Source organism: Protopterus annectens, chromosome 1.part2 (assembly GCF_019279795.1).
Source record: "Protopterus annectens isolate FY-2018-M chromosome 1.part2, PAN1.0, whole genome shotgun sequence".
NCBI lineage: Eukaryota > Metazoa > Chordata > Ceratodontiformes > Protopteridae > Protopterus > Protopterus annectens.
Genome location: NC_056727.1, coordinates 530417659 through 530442219, shown reverse-complemented (window position 1 = coordinate 530442219; position 24561 = coordinate 530417659). Strand labels below are relative to the sequence as shown.

At 42.0% G+C, this 24561-nt stretch overlaps 1 protein-coding gene across 1 annotated transcript in view; it reads right to left on the bottom strand.

The window, feature by feature from the left end:
• The window catches only part of RDH13 (retinol dehydrogenase 13), a 407557-nt gene that overhangs the window by 220047 nt on the left and 162949 nt on the right, over nt 1-24561 (bottom strand). Inside the window, exon 4 of the mRNA XM_044057463.1 lies at nt 19296-19400. Coding sequence (XP_043913398.1) covers nt 19296-19400 — 105 coding nt within the window. The remainder of the gene's footprint in view (nt 1-19295; nt 19401-24561) is intronic.

Sequence of the window (24561 nt, the reverse complement as noted above, 5' to 3'; positions counted from 1 at the left end):
AGTAGGTGTATTCATTTGTCTGCAACCTGTGGGTTATGGATCCGATATCGGATCCGAACCGGCATGGTTTTCCAGCTATGGATCCAAGCTCTCAGCTCCTCCCCTCACCCATAATGCCCTGCTCTACCCTCATGACCTCAGATCGAGTTTGCCAAAGCAACAATACCCTAAAAAGGGTAACAAGGAATATGCAGGAAACTGAAAGGCCAGGGGGATAGGAGGGCGGGATGGTTGCAGACAAATGAATACCCCTACTCAGATTTAACGTTATGGTGAGTACATAACTTCTAAATCTGAAGTAGGATATTCATTTGTCTGCAACCTGTGGGACAGAGTCCCCAGCTACCTGAATCTTGGGCGGCCATCATGGAAGGATATTCCGAGCACCGCGAGCCAAAGGATGCTCTACCCCTAGATGCAAGATCCAACTTATAGTGAGAAATAAATGTATGAGATGAAGCCCACGTGGCTGCTGCACAAATATCATCTAGAGGAATCCTAGCCTTGAAGGCTGCCGAGGTAGATACTGACCGGGTTGAATGGGCATGAACAGCCCCCGATGCGGGCCTTCCTGGCGCTTGATAAGCCAATAAAATGCACTGTGAAATCCAGCGGGACAGAGAAACTTTAGAAATTGGCTTGCCCAAATTGAATTTTGCAAAGGAAATAAACAGCTGGTCGGATTGCCTATGACCAGCTGTCCTGTTGAGATAAAATCTAAGTTGCCTGTGAACATCTAGTGAGTGTAGCTTATATTCACCTTTGTTTTCATACTTAGGGAAGAAAACAGGGAGGTTAATGGATTGATTGATGTTTGCTTCAGAAGCGATTTTAGGAAGGAAGGACGGGTTGGTCCTGAGGGAGACACGGTCCGGATGAAATACCAAGTAAGGAGGTTTAGCTGATAAAGCTTGAAGCTCAGAAACTCTCTTGGCTGATGTAATGGCTACCAAAAGGCTGTCTTGTAGGACAAGAATTTGAGATCCACCGTAGCGGGCTCGAAAGGGGAGCGGTCAAGGCCTGTAGGACCAAAGAAAGGTCCCAAGGAGGAACTGCTTGTTTTATAGGGGCCTGAGAAGGAAAGTACCTTTAAGAAATGTTTTGCACAATTTGGCTGACATAAGAGGATTAGACTCTTGACCAATGTGATAGTGAGAAATTGCCGCCAGTTGAACTTTGACTGTGGAACTGCTGGCACCATCATTAAAGAGAGAGGTTAGAAAATCAAGCACTACAGGGAGAGGAACCGTGAAGGATTTAGGCCTTGCCGCTCCGCCCACACAGACAAAGCGTTTCCATTTGCTTCGGTAAACCTTTCTAGTGGATGGTTTATGAGCCGCCACCAAAATAGCCTTTACCGGTGAAGAAATACCGGGAGTCCTTATCAAGAGTGGAACTGGAGCAGCCAAGCGGTCAGCTTCAGGTTGTCCAGGTTCGGAGGAGGAATGCAGGATGGATGGGATATCAGATCCGGAATGGGATCTAGAATCCAAGGAGGATTCACCGAGTGAGACCTTAGAAAGGGGAACCAGATCTGTCGAGGCCAGAATGGAGCAATGAGAATCATTCTGCAACCCACCCGAGAGGCTTTCTGAAGAACTTGCAGCATCAGAGGCAAGGGTGGATAGGCATACAGAAGACCGGGTGGCCAAGCATGCACCAGAGCGTCTCTTGGGGTACCTCCGGGAGGAGGTATTAGAGCGAAAAAACTGTCGCACTTGGTGTTTGAGGGAGAAGCAAAAAGATCGCATGAAGGTGTTCCCCACCGTGCGAATATGCGTTCGCTACTTGACAATTGAGAGACCACTCGTAAGGGGTCAGAATGGTGCGACTGAGCTTGTCCGCTAGGATGTTGGACCGACCCGGAATGTGCGTTGCTATGAGAAAGCGATTGGTGGAGATTGCCCATTCCCAAACTCTCATGGCCTCTCGACAAAGAGGGTAAGACCTTGTTCCCCCTTGCTTGTTGATGTACCAGACAACAGACATATTGTCCGATTGAATCGCAATTGTTCCCAAGGGAAGAAAGTCCTGAAGTGCTAGCAACGCTAAGAGCACTGCTCTCATCTCTAGAACATTGATATGCAGTAAGGTCTCTGAATCGTTCCACGTGCCTTGGACTGTCCGGCCCACAAAGTGCCCCCCCCACCCGAGGCGGGAGGCGTCCGTGGTCACCGTGGCGAGAGGGGGAGAAGCACAAAATGGGCGACCCTCGTGGAGATCCGGGGAGTGGAGCCACCACAAGAGGGACCGCTTGCAAGCCTTGCTGATCGCTATGGGATGATGCATGGGGAGAGCAAGGTATGACCACTGTACTAAGAGCGTCCACTGTAGAACGCGCATATTGAGCCTGGCAAGAGGAAGAAGTGCTATAGCCGAAGCCATGGACCCTAGAGCCCTCAGGACCAACTCCGCTGGAACAGAACTTGAATGGAGAATGGCCCGCACCTGGAGCTGCAGATTTAGAACTCTGTCCGCAGTGAGGAAGGCTCGTAAACTCCTTGTGTCTAGTCTGGCCCCTATGAAATCTAAGAGCTGTGTGGGCGCCAGGTTGGACTTTTTTGTATTTATTGTGATGCCCAGAAGTGGAGCAAGATGGAGAAAGGAGTCTCGCGCCAAGAGAAGTAGATGCCTTGTTGGGGCGGTAAGGAGCCAGTCGTCCAGGTAGGGAAAGACCTGCACCCCGGAAGCCTCAGGTGGGCCGCTACCACTGCTAGTACTTTGGTAAACACCCTGGGGCTGTGGTGAGACCAAAGGGAAGGACCCGAACTGGTAGTGACTGGCTCCCAGCCGGAAGCGGAGAAACCTCCTGGAGCGCCTGTCCATCAGGATGTGGTAGTACGCGTCCTTGAGATCTATCGAGCACATCCAGTGATTTTCTCCCAGAAGGGGAGAATAGATTGCAGAGTGACCATTGAATTTTTCTTTGGGGACTGCCAGATTCAAGAGAGAGAGATCTAGGATTGGTCTTAGTTCCCCGTCTTTTTGGCACTAAAAGAATCTGGAGTAGAACCCTGATCCGATCTGGTCTGGGGAACGGGCTGGATGGCTCTTTTCTTTAGCAGATGGCCAATTTCTGCCAAAGCGGCCTCCCGTTGACCGGGTGGAGCGTCTGGGAGGGACTTCAACTTTGGAAGGTGAAGGAAAGGAATGCGATATCCCTGGATATGATTTGGAGAACCCAGCGGTCCGATGTTATGGACTCCCATGCCGCTAGGTGCCCCGAACGTCCCCGACTGCCTCCAGAGTAGAGCAGTCGGGCAACCTCAGGGTTGCTGCGCGGGCCGTTCAGAGAAAGGTTCCCTGGACCCGAAGTTTCTGGGAGCCCCTCTGCCTCTAGGGCGGCGTCCTCCCTGTCCTCCTCTGCCACGGAAGGACTGGTTGTCCGGAGCAGGCTGGGACTGCTGCGACTTCCGGAACCACATCTTCTTCTGACCCTTTTGGTTCCTAGAATAGGGCCTCTGGGGTGCAGAGAAGCGGATTCCGACGGCAGACAGCGTCTTCCGTCCTTCTCGCTCTGGGTCAGCGTCTCGAGCGGTCTTGCCAAACAGAGCAGAACCATCAAAGGGGCGTTAAGCAGCGCCTTGAAGGGCTCAGAAAAATCGAGTGACGGAGCCAGGCCTGGCGTCTAGTGACCAGTCCTGTCCCCGCAGCTCTAGCGGCGCCCTCCGTTGCATGGGAGAGTAGCCGCATAGAAGTATTTGTGACTGACCTAAGAGTGGCCATTTTGGTGGAGTGCAGAACTCTGTCCTCCTCCGAAATGGACTCAGGGGGGGATGCAGCGTATTCCTTAATAAGATCTCGCTGCATCCGAATAACATGTGCCAAATAGTTCAGCGCCCTTACCGAGAAGGTCGCCGAACTGAACATCCGCTTCCCCAAGCGGTCCATCATCCGAGACTCCTTGCTCGGTGGGTGGACTGAGGACTCTCCTGAGCCAGTTCCCTCTTTGTGGCGCCGCCATCAACATGGCATCTACAGGAGGCCCCTTACTCCAATGGGTCCTGTCGGAGGCGGACTAAGGATCCTATCCGGTCTTTTGGGAATTGGCTCCACGGTGTCCGGTTCCTTCCACGCCCTGGTGGTAATAAGGTCCACCAGGGGGTCGGCAGGGGACACCCAAGAGGTAGACGGGCCCGTTTGAATGCCTCCAAGAACACGGACTCGTCCGAGGAAGACTTGGGGCAGACCACCCCCTAATATGGAGCATTTCCATGATGTCTCCGAAGGAGACATCCTCGAGGTGACCGTGGGGAGCCTTCCCTTCCTCCAAGTCCGTGTCTTCAGTGAGAGACTCGGGAGTCAATGTGCCTCCTTTTGCACGTATGCTTGCGAGGGCCTCCTCTGGGGGCTGTCAGAGGAGTCCTCGCAGCAGCAATTTGCTCCATGGGAGCAACTTGGGGCACAAGCGGGCTGTCCCAGGGGCCAGATGGTGGAAGCCTGGCCCAGTGCAGAGGGAGCGCGGGACGGAGCCGAAGCAAGTGCCGGGGTCCGGAGACCCTCAACAGAGCCCTCTCCACTACATCAAAAGCCGAAGGGAGCCGACCTCGACCAAAGGATCCGACAATGGCTCCCTCGGATCCGAAGAGTGGATCGAGCCGGCGCGCCGGATCCGAAGGACAGTGCGCTCCGACACAGGCGGCGCCGAAGGAGCACTGATCCCCGGATCCGGCTCGGATCCAGGCTCCGAGATCGGGTCCGGCGCACTCGAGGGCAGGGTCGGATCCGGTACCAAGTACTATCGGCTCCGACCTTCCCCGGCTCGAAGCTGCTCGGCTCCAGTTGCTCCGAACCCGCATAGCGGGTCGGAGACGGAGCAATAGGCTTAAAAGGGTGTTGAGCTCCCGGAGGGGAGGCAAGAGCACTCCCATCTGCATCTGGGCCTGGATGAACCTTCTCATCATCCGGTCCAGATCAGCATCAGAAAGGCTATGGGTAGATCTCGAAGAGGCTACCGAGGTAGGCCTGGAGTGCCTCCTCGATAGCCTCGACGGAGATCGGGTCTCCTCCTCCTCAGGACCCGGTGAGAAGCACACAGGGGACCGGAGCCGAGAAGGAGGAGACCGAACCGACAACGGAGCCGGGGGAGAAGCCCGCTTGGCTGGCGGGGGCGAAACAGAGGTCTCGGCCCGCCAGGTGCTTCTCCCTCCGGTCCTTTTTAGCTGCATCCCTCTCCTCTCCAGAAGCGGGAGTTTGAGTCCCAGGAGCAGGAGGGGGTGCCACAGGGGGAACAACTGCAGAAACAGTAGTCCCCGAAGGAGCGGAGGCCGGAGCCGAGTCCGGCGGTAAAAGACCCGCCAAGACCAGCTTGGACCTCCGCTCCCTCAGTGCCCTGGGGTTGAACCCTGCACACAAATGGAACAACCAGATGTGAGGTGTTCAACCCCAAGACACTTAACACACCGAGTGTGGCCATCAGCCGGTGAGAGCTTATGGCCACACTCGGAGCATTTCGAAAATATAGATTTAGGCTGTTCAGCCATAATCTATAAAACCTAAAGTTACAGAAAGTAACTTATACAACAAAAAAAACACACAGGCCTACACACACACTCTACGCACAGCGAGGGGAGGGAATAAAAATTATTACTTTAACTTAAAATAAACTCAAAACAGTCTATATTAAAGGGAAACCTACTACTTTCACACAAATTTAGTTAAAGAATCAAAAAAATTTCTGTTTTTAAACAAGAAAAGAGTTCACTTAGCTGAGAGCTATGTACCCACATCCAGTTACCAGCGCGGCAAACAAGATCTGAGGTCATGAGGGTAGAGCAGGGCATTATGGGTGAGGGGAGGAGCTGAGAGCTTGGATCCATAGCTGGAAAACCATGCCGGTTCGGATCCGATATCGGATCCATAACCCACAGGTTGCAGACAAATGAATATCCTACTTCAGATCTACTGTTAAGCTTATGGTGGTTGAAAAGGAGTAATACTTGCCTAGGCAGTTCAATCCAATTAGGACCCTGACAGGGACACTTTTTTAGGCAGTATTGGCTAGAACTTACTTTAACTGGGAAGAATGGTAAGGGATCAAGCAGGTGTCAAGTGTCTGAGGACATCCTAGTGGATGTCTTAATATTTTATGATTATGATAATGAAGTACTTTGTGTACAAGCAGTTACATGCAGCCTAGCATGGAGAGAAACACATGGAGAAGCTTGCCAGAAGGAGACACAGCCAATGCTACATATCTACCCTATTTTACAGTAGACAATATTCAAAAGAAAGAATTGCTTGATTCACTTCACACTCATCACACTAAACAAGAAGTCACCACTAAAGTTCTTAACAGTGCTGTAAAAAAACAAGGTCCCTCTCCTCACCGACTATGTGGCTAGTATCAGAATACTAACAGTCACACCTCCTGTTAGGCACTGTAGGCCTAAACTGCATTTCACTTATTGCTTGCCTCTTTTATAAATTTGTTTGCATTATATATTTTTCATTTTGGTATCGCTGTTACTACCTGTGATATATTATGTTGTACATTTTCATAAATCTGTTTTATCTTAGTTAATGTCTACACTTCCAACCAAGGTTGGTGATGTGGCAGTTTTAGGGACAGTCCAGATACTAGCATCAAGCTTCAATCTGAAACATACATTTTGAAAAGTACTGGGCTTCTCTTAGGAGAAGGTACTTAAAAGGGAAAGTCAGGCAGCATTGCCAGACGATACCATACTTTAAGGGAAAGTTAGGCACCATTACCAGAAGATACCATACTTCTTTTGGGAATTATGGAGGGTAACAAGGAAACAGTTGAACCATGCTCAGCTCTCGAATCCTACTTTACAGGACTTGAGGGAGGTAGGAAGAGAGGCTCCTGATCCTCATGAGCAGGGGAAGATCATATACTGAGGAAAAAAGTTACTGTACAGCAAAATGACTTCTGAAGGAGGGCCAAAGAGAGAGAGAGAGAAATTATACAGCTGCCGGTAGTACCATGAGTCTATAAAGTGGCACTTCTGACCATACCCCACAATATTTCCCTTTCAGGCCACAGTGACGAAGGGTACAAAAGGAAAGCTTGTGCACTATTTTTACTGACCAACCATTGGAAAAGATGTGCGAGGTATTCTGCAATATGTGTGAGCAGTGACAGATGTTTGGCAAGGCAAAAGATAAACTTGCTCTAATGACTTTTCATACTATTAAGGAACCATTTTAGAGAGTAGCTATGGACACTGTCAGGCCGATGGAGCCAATGCTTTCTCAGAGCGATGCTTGGACCGTCCGTACCTTGGTACCAAGTCCGACACCTATTTTCTCACTGGCACAGTCTATGTACACAGTTCTGATGGCTTCCAGTTCTCTCAGAACTCCTCAACTAGAGGTGGGCTCTTCTGGGCAGGGTATGACCCCAGTTCCGAAGTTGTCCCTCCCGGTTCCGGGTTCCCATCCCTCCTCGAGTGGGCCTGCTCTACAGGTAATGGAGAGGGTCCTTCATTCCAAAGGCTTACAGTCAGCATCAATGACATCAGTATCAGAACCCCCCCCCCCCCCAGCATGCACCTCTTAGCTTGGTTCCTCCACTTCCAATGATTGCCAGGCTGCCCTACATCCCATCTCCTGTTTGTAAAATTCTTCTGGCCTCACACAAACCTTCCACTAGAAAAGTTTATTCTAGTAAATGGACTAGGTTCTCTATTTGGGCCAAAGACCAGAAGTTAGACCCTTTCTCTATACCTATTCAAAAGATCCTACAATACCTGACTACTCTTTTACATGCAGGAGCCTCAGCTTCAGCAATCACTGTACATTTAGCAGCTATTGCCAGTTTTCATAATGGTCTTAATAATTCTTCAGTTATGTCACACCGCTTATGCAAGACCATTTTGAAGACTTGACTCTGGTGCTTCAGTCTCTCACAGGTTCTCCCTTCGAGCCCTTTGATTCATATGATTTGAAATTTTTTTCTAGTAGCACTTACCTCAGCGAGAAGAGTATCTGAGCTGCAGGCCTTGAGTGTCAAGAGTTATTACTTGATCTTCATTGATCTTCCACAAGGATAGGGTGTCCCTTCGTAATGACCCTTCTTTCTTGCTCAAAGTCATTTCTGGCTTTTCCATTAACCAATCTATTGACCTACCGGTTTTCTTTCCTCGGCATTCTAATAAAGGGTAGTACCTTTTACACACCCTTGATGTGCATCGGCAGCTTTGTTGTTATTTGGACAGGACTAAATCTACCCAGATTGGGTAAACCTGTTTCCAAAGTGACTTTATCCTCTTGGCTTAGAAACATCATTACCTTTATCTACCAACAGAATAAGGTATCCTTACCTTCCAGAATAAAGGCTCATTCTACCAGATCTATGGCTACTTCTGTAGCTTTTCATTCCAGAGCCTCTATGGATGATATATGCACAGTAGCCACTTGGGCAAGACCTCATACCTTTATATCTCATTACAAATTGGATTTGGCCTCCAGGGGAAGAGCATCTTTTGGTTCTATGGTGCTCAGGAATATCCTTCCTTAGGGCCACCCAGGACTCAAGTAGCTGGGGACTCGGTCATATCTGTAATGAATGAACAAAGATTTAAAACATCAGATAAAGAAGTTATGTCTTACCATAACGTTCCATCTGTGTTGCAGATCTTTGTTCATTCATTACTTCCCACCCTCCTCCCCCCTTCCTGGATTCCTGGTGGACTTTAGGAACTCCTGGTTAGGGTATTTGCTCAGACAGAGCCTCCTACTATTTTTTCTATCACTACATCTTTTTCTAGGGTTAGCAAACTCGATCTGGAGCAACTAGGAGAGGGGCATTATGGGTAGGTCTTAGCTGAGAGTTTTTGGCTTGCGCGAGCTGGGAATCGGCCATATCGGTTCCAAGGATGGATCTGAGGTCCTACCTGTAATGAATGAACAAAGATCTACAACACAGATGGTACGTTATGGTACATAACTTTTTTTTTGGTTTATGGAAGACAATCTGTAGCCATGGCCTAGTCTATTAAATAAACCGCCTAATAAAATAAGGGCAAGACAAAACAGCAATGGTGAAAAAGAATCACCCTAAATTTTCTCTTTGGAGTTTTATTCCTGGGATAATATTTGTCCTTTATCATGATTCAGTTGTAAAATGATTCACCATCGTTTCACAGTCATTGCTCTGTCACTGATCAATGTAGGAAATATTTGGTACCTTTGTAAGTATTCCATAATCTATGAATGCAGGATGTTGTCAAATGCTTTTCTGCAATTTATCCATGCCGCATTTAGGTTTTGCAGCTTTGTTTAACATCAAATTATACTCTGTCCATATTATTTCTTTTGTTACTTTTCTGTTCCATTACCATGAATTAATAATGTTCTAAATGACTATACATTCTGCCCACGGCAAATTCAGTATATGATTTATACACTGCAGGAAGGCAAGTTTTGGTCTACAGTTCTAACAATCACTTGTTTGTTTGCTCTTAAAGAGGAGTATGATTTTTCCTGTTGTATGTTTTTCCTGTTAACCAGGTTGGTGTCTTTTTGGGATGTGCACATCCTTTTTTATTTTTTTACTCACTTTTTTACACAGGGCTAAATCTTTATGCAAAGATTCTAAATGTTACTTCAATTTCTGTGACTGTTACTTTACCCCATTTCATAACCTCTATATTAGGGCTTCCTACTGCTTCTTTTTAACTCTTCTATCCATTCTGCATATTTGCTAAGTTCATCAGGGTCTTCATAAATACTTATCCAAAATGTACAGATTTCTTCTTTTTTTAGGTGTTATTACTTCTGCTTTGTTCCCCAATTCTCTAAACATCTTTTGGAGTGTTAATGAATTGCTTGTTTTGCTCTTTAGGTTTACATCTGCCTGTATACTTTGTAATCTTTCTTCTTGTGCTGAAATTTTTAGTTTATTATTTGAGATAGTGTATTATAAATCCTGATTTGTCTTGACAATGTGTGCTGCATTTATATATTTCTAAGAATTGTTGATAATTTGTTTCATTTTTCAAACAGTGATACTTTTATCTTCATTACTTTATAGTTTTCTGAATGTTGCTTCTATACGGATATTCTAGCTGTTCCCTTATTTTCCTCTTATTCTAAATTTTTGTGGTAACAGTTTATTATTAATTTAACTACATAGTAGAATATTCTATTTACTTCTGTTGTATCATACGGATCTTAATAGTCTTAATTACTGTAATTATCTGTTTTATCATACTAACATTTTAGGTCTTATTCACTTTCTGTAATCTCTTTCTTTTATTTACTTTAATATACTTGTCCATTTCTACATCAAGCACATCTTTCATTAGATCCCTCTTCCCTAAAATGGGAGCCTCCGCTTTCCCTGTTCTGTCTGTTTTGCCCATTTCCTGGGGATTCATTGACTCATCAAATTGTGATATTGCTTTTATCAGAGTCCACACAGTAAACTCTTCACTTCTCAGCTGGTATTTCACTTCAATTTCTATTTGTTGCTTTTCTGTCTCACTAAATATTTTTCTCAGTGCATTCCGTTTTTGTTTCCTTATGCTTAAATTTGTAAAATTTGACATCTGGATGTCTTTGTCTGTACATATCTTCAAATATCTTTGGAACTGTAATGGTCATATTGGTTAGCACATCTTTCTTTTCTGCATAAACATTACACCATGTCAGATTTCTTTCTCCTTCCAAAGTCCACGCTTCTTTTTATGCATTTCAGTAGCCTCTGATTTTTGTACTTTTCCTTGTTGCACTTCAGCAGTCACATATTTTCACAGAAAATCTAATGCTTTTTTATCAACATATTGTTTTGATCTGATTTGTTCTATTACAGAACTTAATTTTTACTTAAAAAGCCAAAACAATAAAATAAATAAAAATAAACAAGTCATCTGGTAGCTACTTTATCATATTATCAAACCAGAATACTATTGAGCTTTGGCAAACCGCCTTCAAAGCAGTATACATAAAATACCATCACATGTATCTAAATACAATTAATTAAAAAAACAACCAATCCATGTGTACACTCTTTTTAAGAAACATTTCCAATTAACCTCCATACTTACTCCATTAGGTTTTAAACTGCCAAATGTTAAAATAAAGAGACTTTCCTTATCTAATAATGTTCTTAATTCTAGCGTATGGACATACACATACAATTTCTACAGCAGTTACTTTTAAACATACAGGACTCGCTATTATGAAAATGTACAAAATGTTCAGCCACAGAACTATTAACTTTATTATTCATATATGCCTTACATGCTCATGAAACCTAAATACCTACATAAATTCAATTCCAGTAATATTACTCTCCTACTCTTGCTGATTGCATCTCTTCATTTGGACCCAACTGTCTGTACGTTGATGGTCACTAAGGGAATCAGGGACTGTTCCAGCATTAACTACTTCATCAGGTTTTGTGGCGAATATACAATCCAAAACACTGCATCCCTATATATACAGTCCAAGCTGGGTTTAATGACCAAAGAAATTCCAACTATTCTTAAAAACTCTTATGACTTATTAGAAGACTTAAAGCAGAAACTGGTAACTGACAAACTTAATGCCAACACATTACTTGTCACAATGGACATAAAGAGTCTTTTTACTAGCATCCCCAACGACTACGGGTTGGATGCTATTAGGTTCCATCTAATTGAACAAAGAACTATAGATAGCACTGAGATTATGAACATTTGCTGTCTTTTAGATTTGGTTCTTAACAACAATGTTTTTTTGTTCAATGACATGGCATATGCGCAAACATGGGGAGTAGCCATGGGCACTCCCTGTGCAAACGCATATGCTAATTTGGTTGTCCATAGATGGGAAAAGGAGAATGTCTTTAGTGACCCTAGATTTGATAAAGTAGTCATCTACAGGCGTTTTGTAGATGACGTTATTATACTATGGAACGGTAGTGTGGAAGAACTGGAAGAATTTGTAAGCTATATGAATAGCACAACATCTTTTCTTACATTCACTTATGAATATTCTTCAGTAAGGGCCAACTTCTTGGATGTTTCTATAATAAAAGACGGCAGAGATTGCCTTGTTACCACTTTATATCGCAAGCCCTGTTGGAGAAACAGTATACTTCACTATGACAGTATGCATCCGCGACATATTTTCCGAAACATTATTAAAGGACAGGTTAGTAGAATATTAAGAATATGTTCAGATAGAAAAGATGCTCTGTGCTTGATTGAGCAACAGAAGAATTTTTTCATGGATAGAGGATATCCTATGAATTTGATTAATGAAGTAATAGATTCTGCTTTAAGTAACACCACCCCTGGTAACCTAAGAGGGAAAGTAAAATATGACCATGAGAGAAATGGTAAAATTAAATATGACATAAAATACACCAGTGATATTGAACAACTCATTAAAATTATAAAAGGGAATTGGAAAATTCTATTATCTGAGCCATATCTTCATACGTTTCTAGACAACAAGCCTAGCTTTAGATTTAGCAATTGCATGAATCTAAAGAGGCTCTTATGTAAAGACAAATATGAGATGAAACAAATTGATATTCGAACTCAGATAAAAATGGGCACGTATGCATGTGGTAGGTGTTCTATATGTGTTTACATAAATAAGGATCAGGTTCTTAAGGTCCCGGGTACTAATATAGATTTCAGAGCAACTTTTTATGCAACTTGTAATACTCAAAATGTTATTTATTACGCAAAATGTGACCAATGTGACAGCTACTATGTAGGCATGACTTCTAGAAGGCTTAGAGATCGAATCTACAATCATGTCTACAATATTAGAAAGGGCAACTTAACTAGTGCATTAGCCATACATTGCAATGAGAGCCCTGGACATAGGTTTACCTTTCAGGTATTACAAGTTATTAATCAGAATAGGAGAGAGGGAGATCACACAGGCACCGTTGAAATGTTCGAGCTCAAATGGATTCTAAGGTTAAAAGCGCATGTACCCCCAGGGCTTAACACCACTATCAATATACGCCCTGCTCTACTAGGGTCGCTTTAAGACCCTATAGTATTTTAATGACCCTATAATAGATATACCACCATTTTTCCATTTGCAGTGTATCTGTACTTATAGGAACATCTCAGTGTGTAGCACAGCTGATCGTATGACTATATCTTGGTGATGTAAATATCTTGACAAATGTCTTTTGACATTGCACCATTAAGCATGCATGCTAATTGAATCTTTGTTAATTTTATATAAATGGCACTGGAGTTAAGTTAGTATCGCAGCACTAGGTCCAGTCTAAAAAATTTTTATTTACACATCCATATGCAAATGGCTTAAGGGTTACTTTGTGCTTACCTAATGTCCAACTTTTACTCAAGTATTGTGCTTTGATGTTATGACTCGCCTTAGGTTATTGACCTTATATCCTGACTGTGTTGAATTCAATGTTTTGGCTGCTTCTAATCAGCAGTTGTATGCTTTGACAAAATATAGTATGCTGTCATATTGTTTTATCGAATATAATCGAATATTGATGGAATATTTCCTCATATTCATACAGATTTATTAGGGACTTTCTATACATTATCTGTACTGGCCATGAAAACACCCGTGGAAGATATCTGATTTATATCGGGAAGCTGACTATTCAGCCCCGTTATGTGTCCTATAGGGAGTTGAACTCCTTTGCTAAACCAAGCAATTATTGAAGTTTTATATTTAGTTATTATAGATGTTAGATAAGATATATTTAATTTTGTGCTAGGAATGAAATTATGTTCATGTTTAAATGAATGACAAATGGTAATATTTAATAATTGTGTTCAAGGATGTATATTCTTTTATTAGTGTTACATTCACTACTAAGATCAATTACATTTTCCGTCTTCCTTATAAGCACATGTCTTATTGAGATAGACTGGGAATCCAGATTTAAATGGACTACTTTACATATTCAGATTTCTGAGGCCGTCTATGACTGCCCCTCCTGCTCTCAATATATACTTGAATAATTAAACTAGAGCATGGAGGACTTAAGATGATTAGGTTCCTCGCTTGGTAATAAGTATAGAGTTTTATATTGTTGCAAGAATGACTTTTATTCATTTGGATAGTATATATTTCTTCTTTTTCACTATGTACCATCCAATATTATAGTGGGACATGATCAATGTTCTATTGAATATGGATCTCTTTCTTATTATGCACAATACTTATATAATATGAGGTTTGTGCTGCGCAAATAGCGTTAGTGTCATCTCGCTTTTGACATATTATGTTATTGATTCTAATACGGACACATACTGTTTCTATGTTTCCCAAGTATATGGAATGTCATTTTAAATAATAGTTTTACTATTTTGTTATTATGTAGAAATAGTACCTACAGGTACCAACGTCAGCTAGAAGAACTTATAGGTTATTATTTAATTATTATTATATAAATGCATTATTTTTGTTGATGATTTTTATGGCAAGCGCCACACAAAAAGGTGACTAAAGACATAAATAGGGTAGCTTTTAAACGCAACACTCATATTGGTGTTTTAATGTTGTTTGTTCCTGATGGATTTCATTAAATACGTGAGGAACAACAATAGTGATAATCATTCTTTGTTGCTTTGTCTTGATCTTATTTCATGTTCAGGTAGTTTTATTTAGAACAGCATATGGTGTATTATTATTATTCAGAGGATGCAGGTTCATCTACCTCTGACAGCAAATTCAGGCTGTTTTATTTAAAATAACAGTGTGCATTAGCTAGCTTATGCAGCTTCACATAATTTACATCTGATACGCCACATTATATGACTAAGAATTACTATAGAAATAGATGTTATTGACATTATAAATTATGAAGTTTTACTACTGTGCAATTAGAACTGCTCTCAAAATGTGAAAAAATGTTCTCCGTATCTGTAACCTAATGTTTAACTTGCTCACTGAGTTGGTATAGAATATAGGTGTTCCCGCTATAGTAATTTTGTTTTAATTATTTGATTAATTGAGTAATTGATAAATTGTTTTTCTTAATTGAAGTTGACTTTGCTATATAAAGGGATTCATTTTCTGTGTAAGTTGTAACCTGATGAAGCGCATATTAATGCGTGAAAGCGCTTGTTTTGTTTTAAAATAAAATCATATCTCTTTTTATCGTGGTGGTTCCTGGCAGTATTTTCTTCAGTTCTCCATTTCTACATCAAGCACATCTTTCATTAGATCCCTCTTCCCTAAAATGGGAGCCTCCGCTTTCCCTGTTCTGTCTGTTTTGCCCATTTCCTGGGGATTCATTGACTCATCATATTGTGATATTGCTTTTATCAGAGTCCACACAGTAAACTCTTCACTTCTCAGCTGGTATTTCACTTCAATTTCTATTTGTTGCTTTTCTGTCTCACTAAATATTTTTCTCAGTGCATTCCGTTTTTGTTTCCTTATGCTTAAATTTGTAAAATTTGACATCTGGATGTCTTTGTCTGTACATATCTTCAAATATCTTTGGAACTGTAATGGTCATATTGGTTAGCACATCTTTCTTTTCTGCATAAACATTACACCATGTCAGATTTCTTTCTCCTTCCAAAGTCCACGCTTCTTTTTATGCATTTCAGTAGCCTCTGATTTTTGTACTTTTCCTTGTTGCACTTCAGCAGTCACATATTTTCACAGAAAATCTAATGCTTTTTTATCAACATATTGTTTTGATCTGATTTGTTCTATTACAGAACTTAATTTTTACTTAAAAAGCCAAAACAATAAAATAAATAAAAATAAACAAGTCATCTGGTAGCTACTTTATCATATTATCAAACCAGAATACTATTGAGCTTTGGCAAACCGCCTTCAAAGCAGTATACATAAAATACCATCACATGTATCTAAATACAATTAATTAAAAAAACAACCAATCCATGTGTACACTCTTTTAAGAAACATTTCCAATTAACCTCCATACTTACTCCATTAGGTTTTAAACTGCCAAATGTTAAAATAAAGAGACTTTCCTTATCTAATAATGTTCTTAATTCTAGCGTATGGACATACACATACAATTTCTACAGCAGTTACTTTTAAACATACAGGACTCGCTATTATGAAAATGTACAAAATGTTCAGCCACAGAACTATTAACTTTATTATTCATATATGCCTTACATGCTCATGAAACCTAAATACCTACATAAATTCAATTCCAGTAATATTACTCTCCTACTCTTGCTGATTGCATCTCTTCATTTGGACCCAACTGTCTGTACGTTGATGGTCACTAAGGGAATCAGGGACTGTTCCAGCATTAACTACTTCATCAGGTTTTGTGGCGAATATACAATCCAAAACACTGGTTTTGTTGGTATGTTTGTCAAATCTAGCTGGCTCCTTAATTGTTTAAGTTTGTGAAGGTCGAGCTTTGATCAGTCAATGTTAAGGTTCTTTCTTTATGTTGGAAGCTATCCAGTTCAGGATATATTGAGATGTGGTGTGGTTGTCTTTATTTGGGGGGTGTACGCTAAAACAATACATTTACTATTGTAGGAGTTTAATTTAAGGAAGGTTATAATTAGCTCTCCAGATCCTGTGTTAGGGAAGGGTTTAAAATATGTAAAAATTCCCAGAGTATTTTCATGGAAGATTATTACACTACCAGCTCTCTAAAGTCCGCAGTCACTGCAAATGATATAGTACCATGGGGGCTATGTTTCCTTTACCTGTTAAAAGTTGTTTCTGCCAGATCTCTTTGATAATGAGCACACTGGGGAGCAGAGTGAAATTCAATGATGCATCTCACATATTTTGTTACACAGGCCATGATTCTCAGGCTCTTATGTAAATGACAGACAATTTAAAAAAACATTCTGTGTGGATATCAAAACTTGTAGTTTCAATTGTAATACAGGTCTGCAGCTAGAAATATAACAGGTTTATTGATTTTCATTACTACACTCAAAACTGACCATGGCTGTGTTACTGCATGCCAATAACCTTGTCATGTTGAATGATGCAGCAATGTGTCTGCCTTGAGCATGCAGACTGAAGCAGAACAACTCCTATTGTAGTCGCTTTTGGTCATATAACATTAGAAGGAAAAGTTAGATGATCAAGGCTTTCTGGACAATGAACAGAAGAGATTTCCAATGACAAATGTTATGCTCAGGTAAGAGCCGCCCTCTCCAAGGCAAAAAACACAACATCAATGGGACCAGAGCTGCGTCCTACATGCACTCCAAGAAGAGCTAAACCCAAACATAAAACTATTGTTCAATATCAGCCTTACTACAGGATATGAACCCAAAGAGTGGCGTACAGCAAAAGTGGTCCCTCTCCACAAAGGTGGTTCCTCAACGGACCCTGGAAACTATCGCCCCATAAGCCTGACTAGCTTGGTCTGCAAAGCTATGGAAAGGATCATCATGGACCTCATAAATAAAGATATTGGGGACCTACAGACACTGGATCCTACCCAGTTCAGCTTTATTAAGGGCAGATCCTGCCTCTTAAACCTGGTCGACTTCTTTGAAACAGTCACCAAGGCCATTGACGAAGGGAAGGTGGTCCACACAGCCTACCTGGACCTCGCAAAAGCCTTCGATACAATACCCCACTCGGGCATTATAGATAAGCTCACCAGCTTAAATATAAACCCCTATGTCACTAGATCGGTTGCAAACTGGCTCAAGGACAGAACCCACATGGTTAGAATTGCTGGAGCCATGTCGGACTCCAAACCAGTTACAAGTGGCATCCCACAAGGCTCAGTCCTGGGACCTCTCTTGTTTGGTATATATTTCTCGGAGGTACAGGCCAACACAGAAGGACTGTGGCTGACCAAGTTAGCAGATGACTGCAAACTGGGCACCATAATCGACTCTCCAGCTGACACAAGCATCCTCCAAAAGGGCCTCATAGAAACAAACAACTGGTGCCAGAGCCATGGCCTCAAGCTAAACGCCAAAAAGTGTATAGTCATCCCCTTTGGCAAAAACAAAGTGCCCACAAATTACCACATAGGTGGTAATCCATTAAGTACAGAAGAAGTAATTAGGGACCTGGGGACCCAAGTTGATAGCAATCTCTCATTTGACAACCACGTGGCCAAAGTGGTTAGAAAAACATTTTATATAGCCCACCTAATCATGAGGGGATTCACATCTAGATTAGGGGAGGTCATCGTGCCTCTTTACTCATCCCTCATCAGGCCCATAATCGAGTACAATGCCCCTTTTGGGATGTACCTTACCAAACACCTGCAGCAACTGGAAAGACCCCAAAAGTACCTCACCAAGAGGATCAAAGGGCTCAGATACCATATGCTGCCCGGTTAAAGAAACTCCAGCTCTACTCAGTGGCATACCGCCTGCTCAGAGGCGACCTGTGCCTGACGTATAAAGCCATGTCCAACCCAGAATTAAGGGACATGCTGCACCTCAAAAAATCCAAATCCCATCGAGCTACGCGCTCGAGAGACTTGAACTTCAGCACTGAAATAAATAGGACATGCTGGAGGGACAGATTCATAACCCAGAGGCTCCCTTCACTCTGGAATAAAATCCCAGTCCAGGTTAGGCAGAGTCCCTCATTGACTCTCTTCAAGAGGAATCTTGATGAGTGGATGGGAGATCGTAGGTTTACCCCGGGTATCACTTCTGTGTCACTGTTAGACAGAGGCACAGTATACTAACCTCAAAAAAGGGCATAGCAAAATTCATTTAAAATGGGTGGCGAAAGCCAAACATACTCTGGCTAGGCTTATAAATGCCCTAGGGCAGATAGCCTAGTATGAACCTATGAGAGTTAAACTGTATAAGCAGTCAGAATAAAGTGACTGGACATTTTTACATTTTTTATCCAGTGTAAGGAGGCCAGGCATAAGTCCTTATACTGGAGTAAAGATGCTTCAGCATGTACACAAGGTCCAGTTAAAAATTCAGAAAGATGTTAATTGTTGTTCATATACTTTTGACTTATATTGTCACATTTCTCTGAATATCTCAACAGCTTAAATGATACAGACAGAACTGCTTAGCCTCATATAAAAAGATCACGGCTACAGGAACAAAATGCTGAAGGCAATATGTGTGCAGTTTTAGCGGTGACTGAGAAATGCAAGCTGTAAAATATTAAATTATTGCTATTTAATGTTTATTGTGACTTATAAAATCAGTTTTAGGGTCTGAAATCCACTGAATATTACCATTATAAAGAGCAGTTTGTGCTGAACTGTTTTCTTTTCTAACTTTATGGTTCTAGAGAAAAGTCATTCTATAACGGATTCAACCACTGGAAGTTAGCAGTACAAACTTCCAGAGCTCCTCTGGAGAGAATTTAAACAAAGCTTTTTTTTTTTTTCATATTCACTGAGCACAGTAATCATTAATATCATTCCTTACCTAAATGATTCACTCCAAACTGCATTTCAAAGTCATCTTCTGTCTTCCAGTAAGGACATCTCATCACAGCTGCATTATTAATCAGGATGTGGACATACTTCTCTTCTTAAAAAAAGTATACAAAAAGCATTAAGTATGCCATTAAGATATTATTTATAAAATACACATCTTACTTGATTTTCTTTGGCTTGACTAAATACAGATCATATTTATTTTGAGATATGAACACACAGACAGACAGATAAATGTACAAGGCAACACAACAACATGCTTTATACTCGACATCATGAAACAGCAGGAATTAAATGCATGACAGATTTAAATAATTACTAACTTTGCTTATGCTTCTAATGTATGTACTACTTTTCATGTGAGTCACCAGCTTCCACGTCTCAAAAGCTTCCAGGCAGATGAAATGCCAAGGATCCCCATTACTCCTGAACGTGTGTGTGTTTGTCTGTGTGTGTGTGTGTGTGTGTGTGTGTGTGTGTGTGTTTGTCTGTGTGTGTGTGTGTGTGTGTGTGTGTGTGTGTGTGTGTGTGTGTGTGTGTGTGTGTGTGTGTGTGTGTGTGTGTGTGTGTGTGTGTATTCTGTTAAGGAATGTTTCTCACTTGATCCTGAGCTAGAAAAAGTTGGTAATGAGAAAAAGAAGACAGTTAAAACAATAACCCAAGCAAAGAAAATATCAGATTACATCCAGACAATGACACTTAACCCATTAAATGTGCATATTAAATGGAAGAAAAAAAATTAAAGAAATGCAGTGTTAAGTCCACTAGCAGAAAACACAGATGGTGGAACACATAAGTTATTCCTGATGAGGGGCTCATGCCAACTCAAAAGCTTAATTGCAAAACCTATGTTAATCCAATAAAAGGTACTGCATCATGTCTGTGTTCCACTGTCCTTGTGTTTTCACATTAAAATGAGTTAAGAGAAGCAATGTTTCCCTATCAGACTCTGTCACTGTTGTGCAGTAGGGGCTGCGAAATGCATCACTTAAAACTGGCATGCCATCAGCTTTCTACGATAAATTTATTTCTTAACACTGCTTTTCCTTAATCTCAGTGCCACATTTCTATTCTATTGTGCAAACTGGGAATCAGCTGCATTTCTGCAGACAACATGCAAGGTGAAAAATTATAAGTGTTATTCTCCGCCGGCCACTCACTGCACAGACTGCCTACTACAATGCTTCATTGATGAAATTAACTCCTTGCTGGACTATGCTGTTGACATAAACAATGCTGAATACTGATGAAGTTTTCCAAGTGGATTTGGAGGATACCACCCATATTGTAAAAAATCCAGGACTGCCAATAACTTTGGGACTATGGCTGGGATTCATAGAAATGCACTGCAATGCTTGTACATCTACAGGACATTGGGATTAATTATATATCTCAATTATATATCTAAAGAGAGTCAGGCAACTCTTCTCTGTATTAGCTGTAAGTGTACAAGTGAAGCAACTGTATATATGGACATATCCATGTAATAAAATATGTACACAGAAGCACAAGATGGAATCCAGAGAGCAGCTGGGCACTTCTTTGCATGAACTCTGTGAGAACTCAAAACATGAATTGAATATGTTCATCTAAAAACCCAAGCTGACAATTTTCCTTTTACCCAAGACAGAGATTCTTAACAACTTTAGATCAAATTTGCATAAAAAGTTAGTTCTCTAAATACAGGTAAACGTGAATGCCCTGCAACCTGCAATGAGCTATTACAAGAGACAGACACATTGTAAACTCTCTTTGAGGCTGTACACAAACCAAAGAGCAAAGCAAAAAAAATATGAAAATGCAATCCAGACAGAAAAAAATGTAAAAAGGATCTGAAATATCTGAGAAGAGAAATATGATGAGCATCTTTTAAATCCAGAATTAATACAAATCTGAGAGATGGATTGATAGGTAACAGAGACTTGGAGAGTGCATGTTGACCGTTGGGATTTTTGATATAAAGGTTTAGAAAATAAAGGTCTAGGACAGTCCTCCAGGTTCCTTTTAGCATCAGAAATATTTCTGAGTAAAATCCTTTCCCCCTTTGATCTGAGGGAACAGGTACTATAACCCCTTAACACAGTATCGTATCTCAGATAGCAGAGAAAGTACAGTTTTGTACCTACCATAAATGTAGATGTCAGAGAGGTATGCATCTGCAGTCCTAACAAATGGGTTGTCCTGTCGTCAGGCAGCCCTTCGGTCGGCCGGATTCCAAAGTCTGGGTCTGGCCTCGGCTGATGTCGCACTTCACCCGACGTCATAGCTGCAGTTCTTCGGGTATAAAGGTGTCAGCCGACGCCATTTTCCTCAGTGTTTCTTGCCCCAGATGCCAGGTGCCCTCTAGGAAGGCTAAATTTGGATAAATGTAAAAGTTTCCAAATAACAGAGAGCAAATAAAAATAAACATGTATATACTTCTATACAAACAAATACACCATAATAGATTCCCCCAGCTAGCTAGAAGATGGGCAAATACCCTAGGAGTACCACAGAGGGGAAGGAGGGAGGGTAATCCTGACTGCAGATGCATACCTCTCGGACATCTACATTTATGGTAGGTACAAAACTGTACTATGTCCTTCAAGGATGCATCTGCAGTCCTAACAAATGGGTAGAATACCATAGCCAAACTGGGGGAGGAGGTAATAATAAGATTATGGTGTAGTTAAGATCCCTTGCAAAACAGCAGTGGCAAAACCTGCTCGGGATCTGGAGTATAAGGGTAGATTATAATGCTTGGCAAATGTATGCACGGAGCTCCAAGTAGCTGCCTCTAAAATGTCTTTGGTAGCCACTCCTCGTAAAAAAGCTGTAGTAGTGGCTGTAGCCCTTGTGGAGTAAGGTCTGATGTTTTCTGGAGTTGTCTTTCCATGGTAAGAGTAACAAAATCTAATGCAATTTCCTATCCACTTAGAGATTGTCTGTTTTGAAATTGCTTTTCCTTCCATTCCTGTTGCATATGCTACCAGTAGCTGGTCAGTCTTTCTATTGCTCTTGGTTCTGTCCAGGTAGTAGCGCAATTGCCTATGTACATCCAAGGTATGTAATAGCCTTTCTCCCCTGTTCTGTGGGTTGGGGAAGAATGTAGGCAGGTGGATAGCTTGGTTTAAAGATACCCTGGAGACCACCTTTGGCATAAAAGTAGGATTAGTTCTCATGGACACTCTATCTTGATGGAAGATAAGGAAGGGCTGTACTGCCATTAATGCCTGTAATTCAGAAACCCTTCTTGCTGAAGTGATTGCAAGCAGGAAAGCAGTTTTCCATGATAAGTACTGTAATTCTGCCGTTGCTGCTGGCTCAAAAGGAGGGAGTGTCAACTTTTCTAGCACAAAGTTCAAGTCCCATGCGGGCAATGGTGGCTTCCTTGGTGGTTTTACATTTTTAATTCCTCTGAGAAACTGCCTGAGTAGAGGATGTGAGAAGACTGGAGGGTCCATGTTGTATTCTGCTGAAATAGCTGATGCATGAATCTTAATGGAAGAATAGGACAGGCCATTGTGGAAAAGTTCTGCCAAGTATTCCAGAATGTTAGCTATGTTTACCAGTGACACATTTTCTCCTTTTGTTGCACTCCAAATGAGATATCTTTTCCATTTTGCTGAATAAGTTTTCCTTGTTGAGGGTCTGCGAGCCTCCAAGATAATGTCTTTAACCCTTTGAGATAAATCTGGGTTATTTTGTCTTATGCAATGTTCCAGGCAGTCAGCTGCAGCGTTTTTAGGTTTGGATGCAGGGTTTTGAAGTTGTTCTGTGTTAGCAGTAAGGGAACTAGGGGCAGAGGCCATATTTGTTCCCGAGACATACTCCTCAGTAATGGGTACCAATGCTGCCTTGGCCAGTCTGGAGCTATCAGGATGATCCTTGGGTCTTCTTTGATCTTCAATAGCACCTTGTGCATCAAAGGAAGAGGTGGGAATGCATATGCTGTCAGGTTTTTCCAACTGAAGGATAGGGAGTCCACCTTCCAAGCAAGTGGGTGGTATGCCCTCGTGCAGAATTTTTTCAATTGGTGGTTGTGTGGGGATGCGAATAAGTCTATTTCTGGTAGTCCCCATTTCCTTGTAATGGATTTGAAGATGTCTGGATGCAGCATCCATTCGTGGGCATCCGTGGTAGTTCTGCTTAGGATGTCTGCTAGAATATTTTCTTTTCCTGGTACAAATATTGCCTGTAGCTGAATGTTGAAGCTCAGGGCCACATTCCAGAGGTCCATTGCCATCCGGCATAGAGGGTATGAATGAGTGCCTCCCTGTTTGTTGATGTACCACATAACTGTGGTGTTGTCCGTCCTTATCAGCAATTGACCCTGTCGAAGAAACGGTCTGAATGTCTGAATTGCCAGTTTTACTGCCAGCATCTCCTTTTGATTTATGTGTAGGTTCAGCTGGTCTTGAGTCCATAAGCCTTGTATGCACTTGTCCAGCATGTGTGCCCCCCAACCGAGGTCTGAGGCGTCCGTTGTGAAAGTCTGGCTTGGTTGAGGGCTGTGGAAGGGCAGTCCTTTGTTCAATTGACAGGCCTGAGCCCACCATTGGAATTCTTGCTTCAGGCATGGAATTATTGGAATTTGGGTTTCTAGGCTGTGCTTGTGCTGAGACCATAAATTCCTTAGGTACCATTGCAACTTCCTCATATGTAGTCTGGCATGTGGAATCAATATTATGCAGGATGCCATGTAACCCAGGGCTTGCAGGACTTTCCTTGCTGTTAGCTGGTTCTGCGTTGTTAATGCCATGAAATAGAGAGGAAGGTGCTTCTGCTTTTCTGCTGTGAGGGATGCCATTTGATTTGATGTGTCCAGCACTGCACCCAAGAAAGTTATCCTTTGGGATGGTATCAGCCTTGACTTTTTTATATTGACTGTGTATCCTAGGGCTTGCAGTAGATGAATGACCTTTTTCAAATCTTTTGTTAATTTGTTTTTGTTGTCCGCTTGTAACAGGCAGTCGTCCAGGTAAGGGTAAATTTGAATTCCCTGAAGCCTGCAATGAGCAATTACTGATGCCAGGCATTTCGTGAATACTCTGGGCGCAGTAGATAAGCCAAAGGGCAATGCTGAGAATTGATAATGCTCTGATCCTGCAAGAAATCTGAGGTATCTTCTGCAATTTGGTCGTATAGGGACGTGCAGGTATGCCTCCTTGAGATCTAGAGTTACCAGCCAAGACTCCTTGCCCAGCATGGGAAGAAGCTGCTATAGGGTCAGCATTTTGAATTTTGGAACAATGAGGTATGTGTTTAGAGCGGAC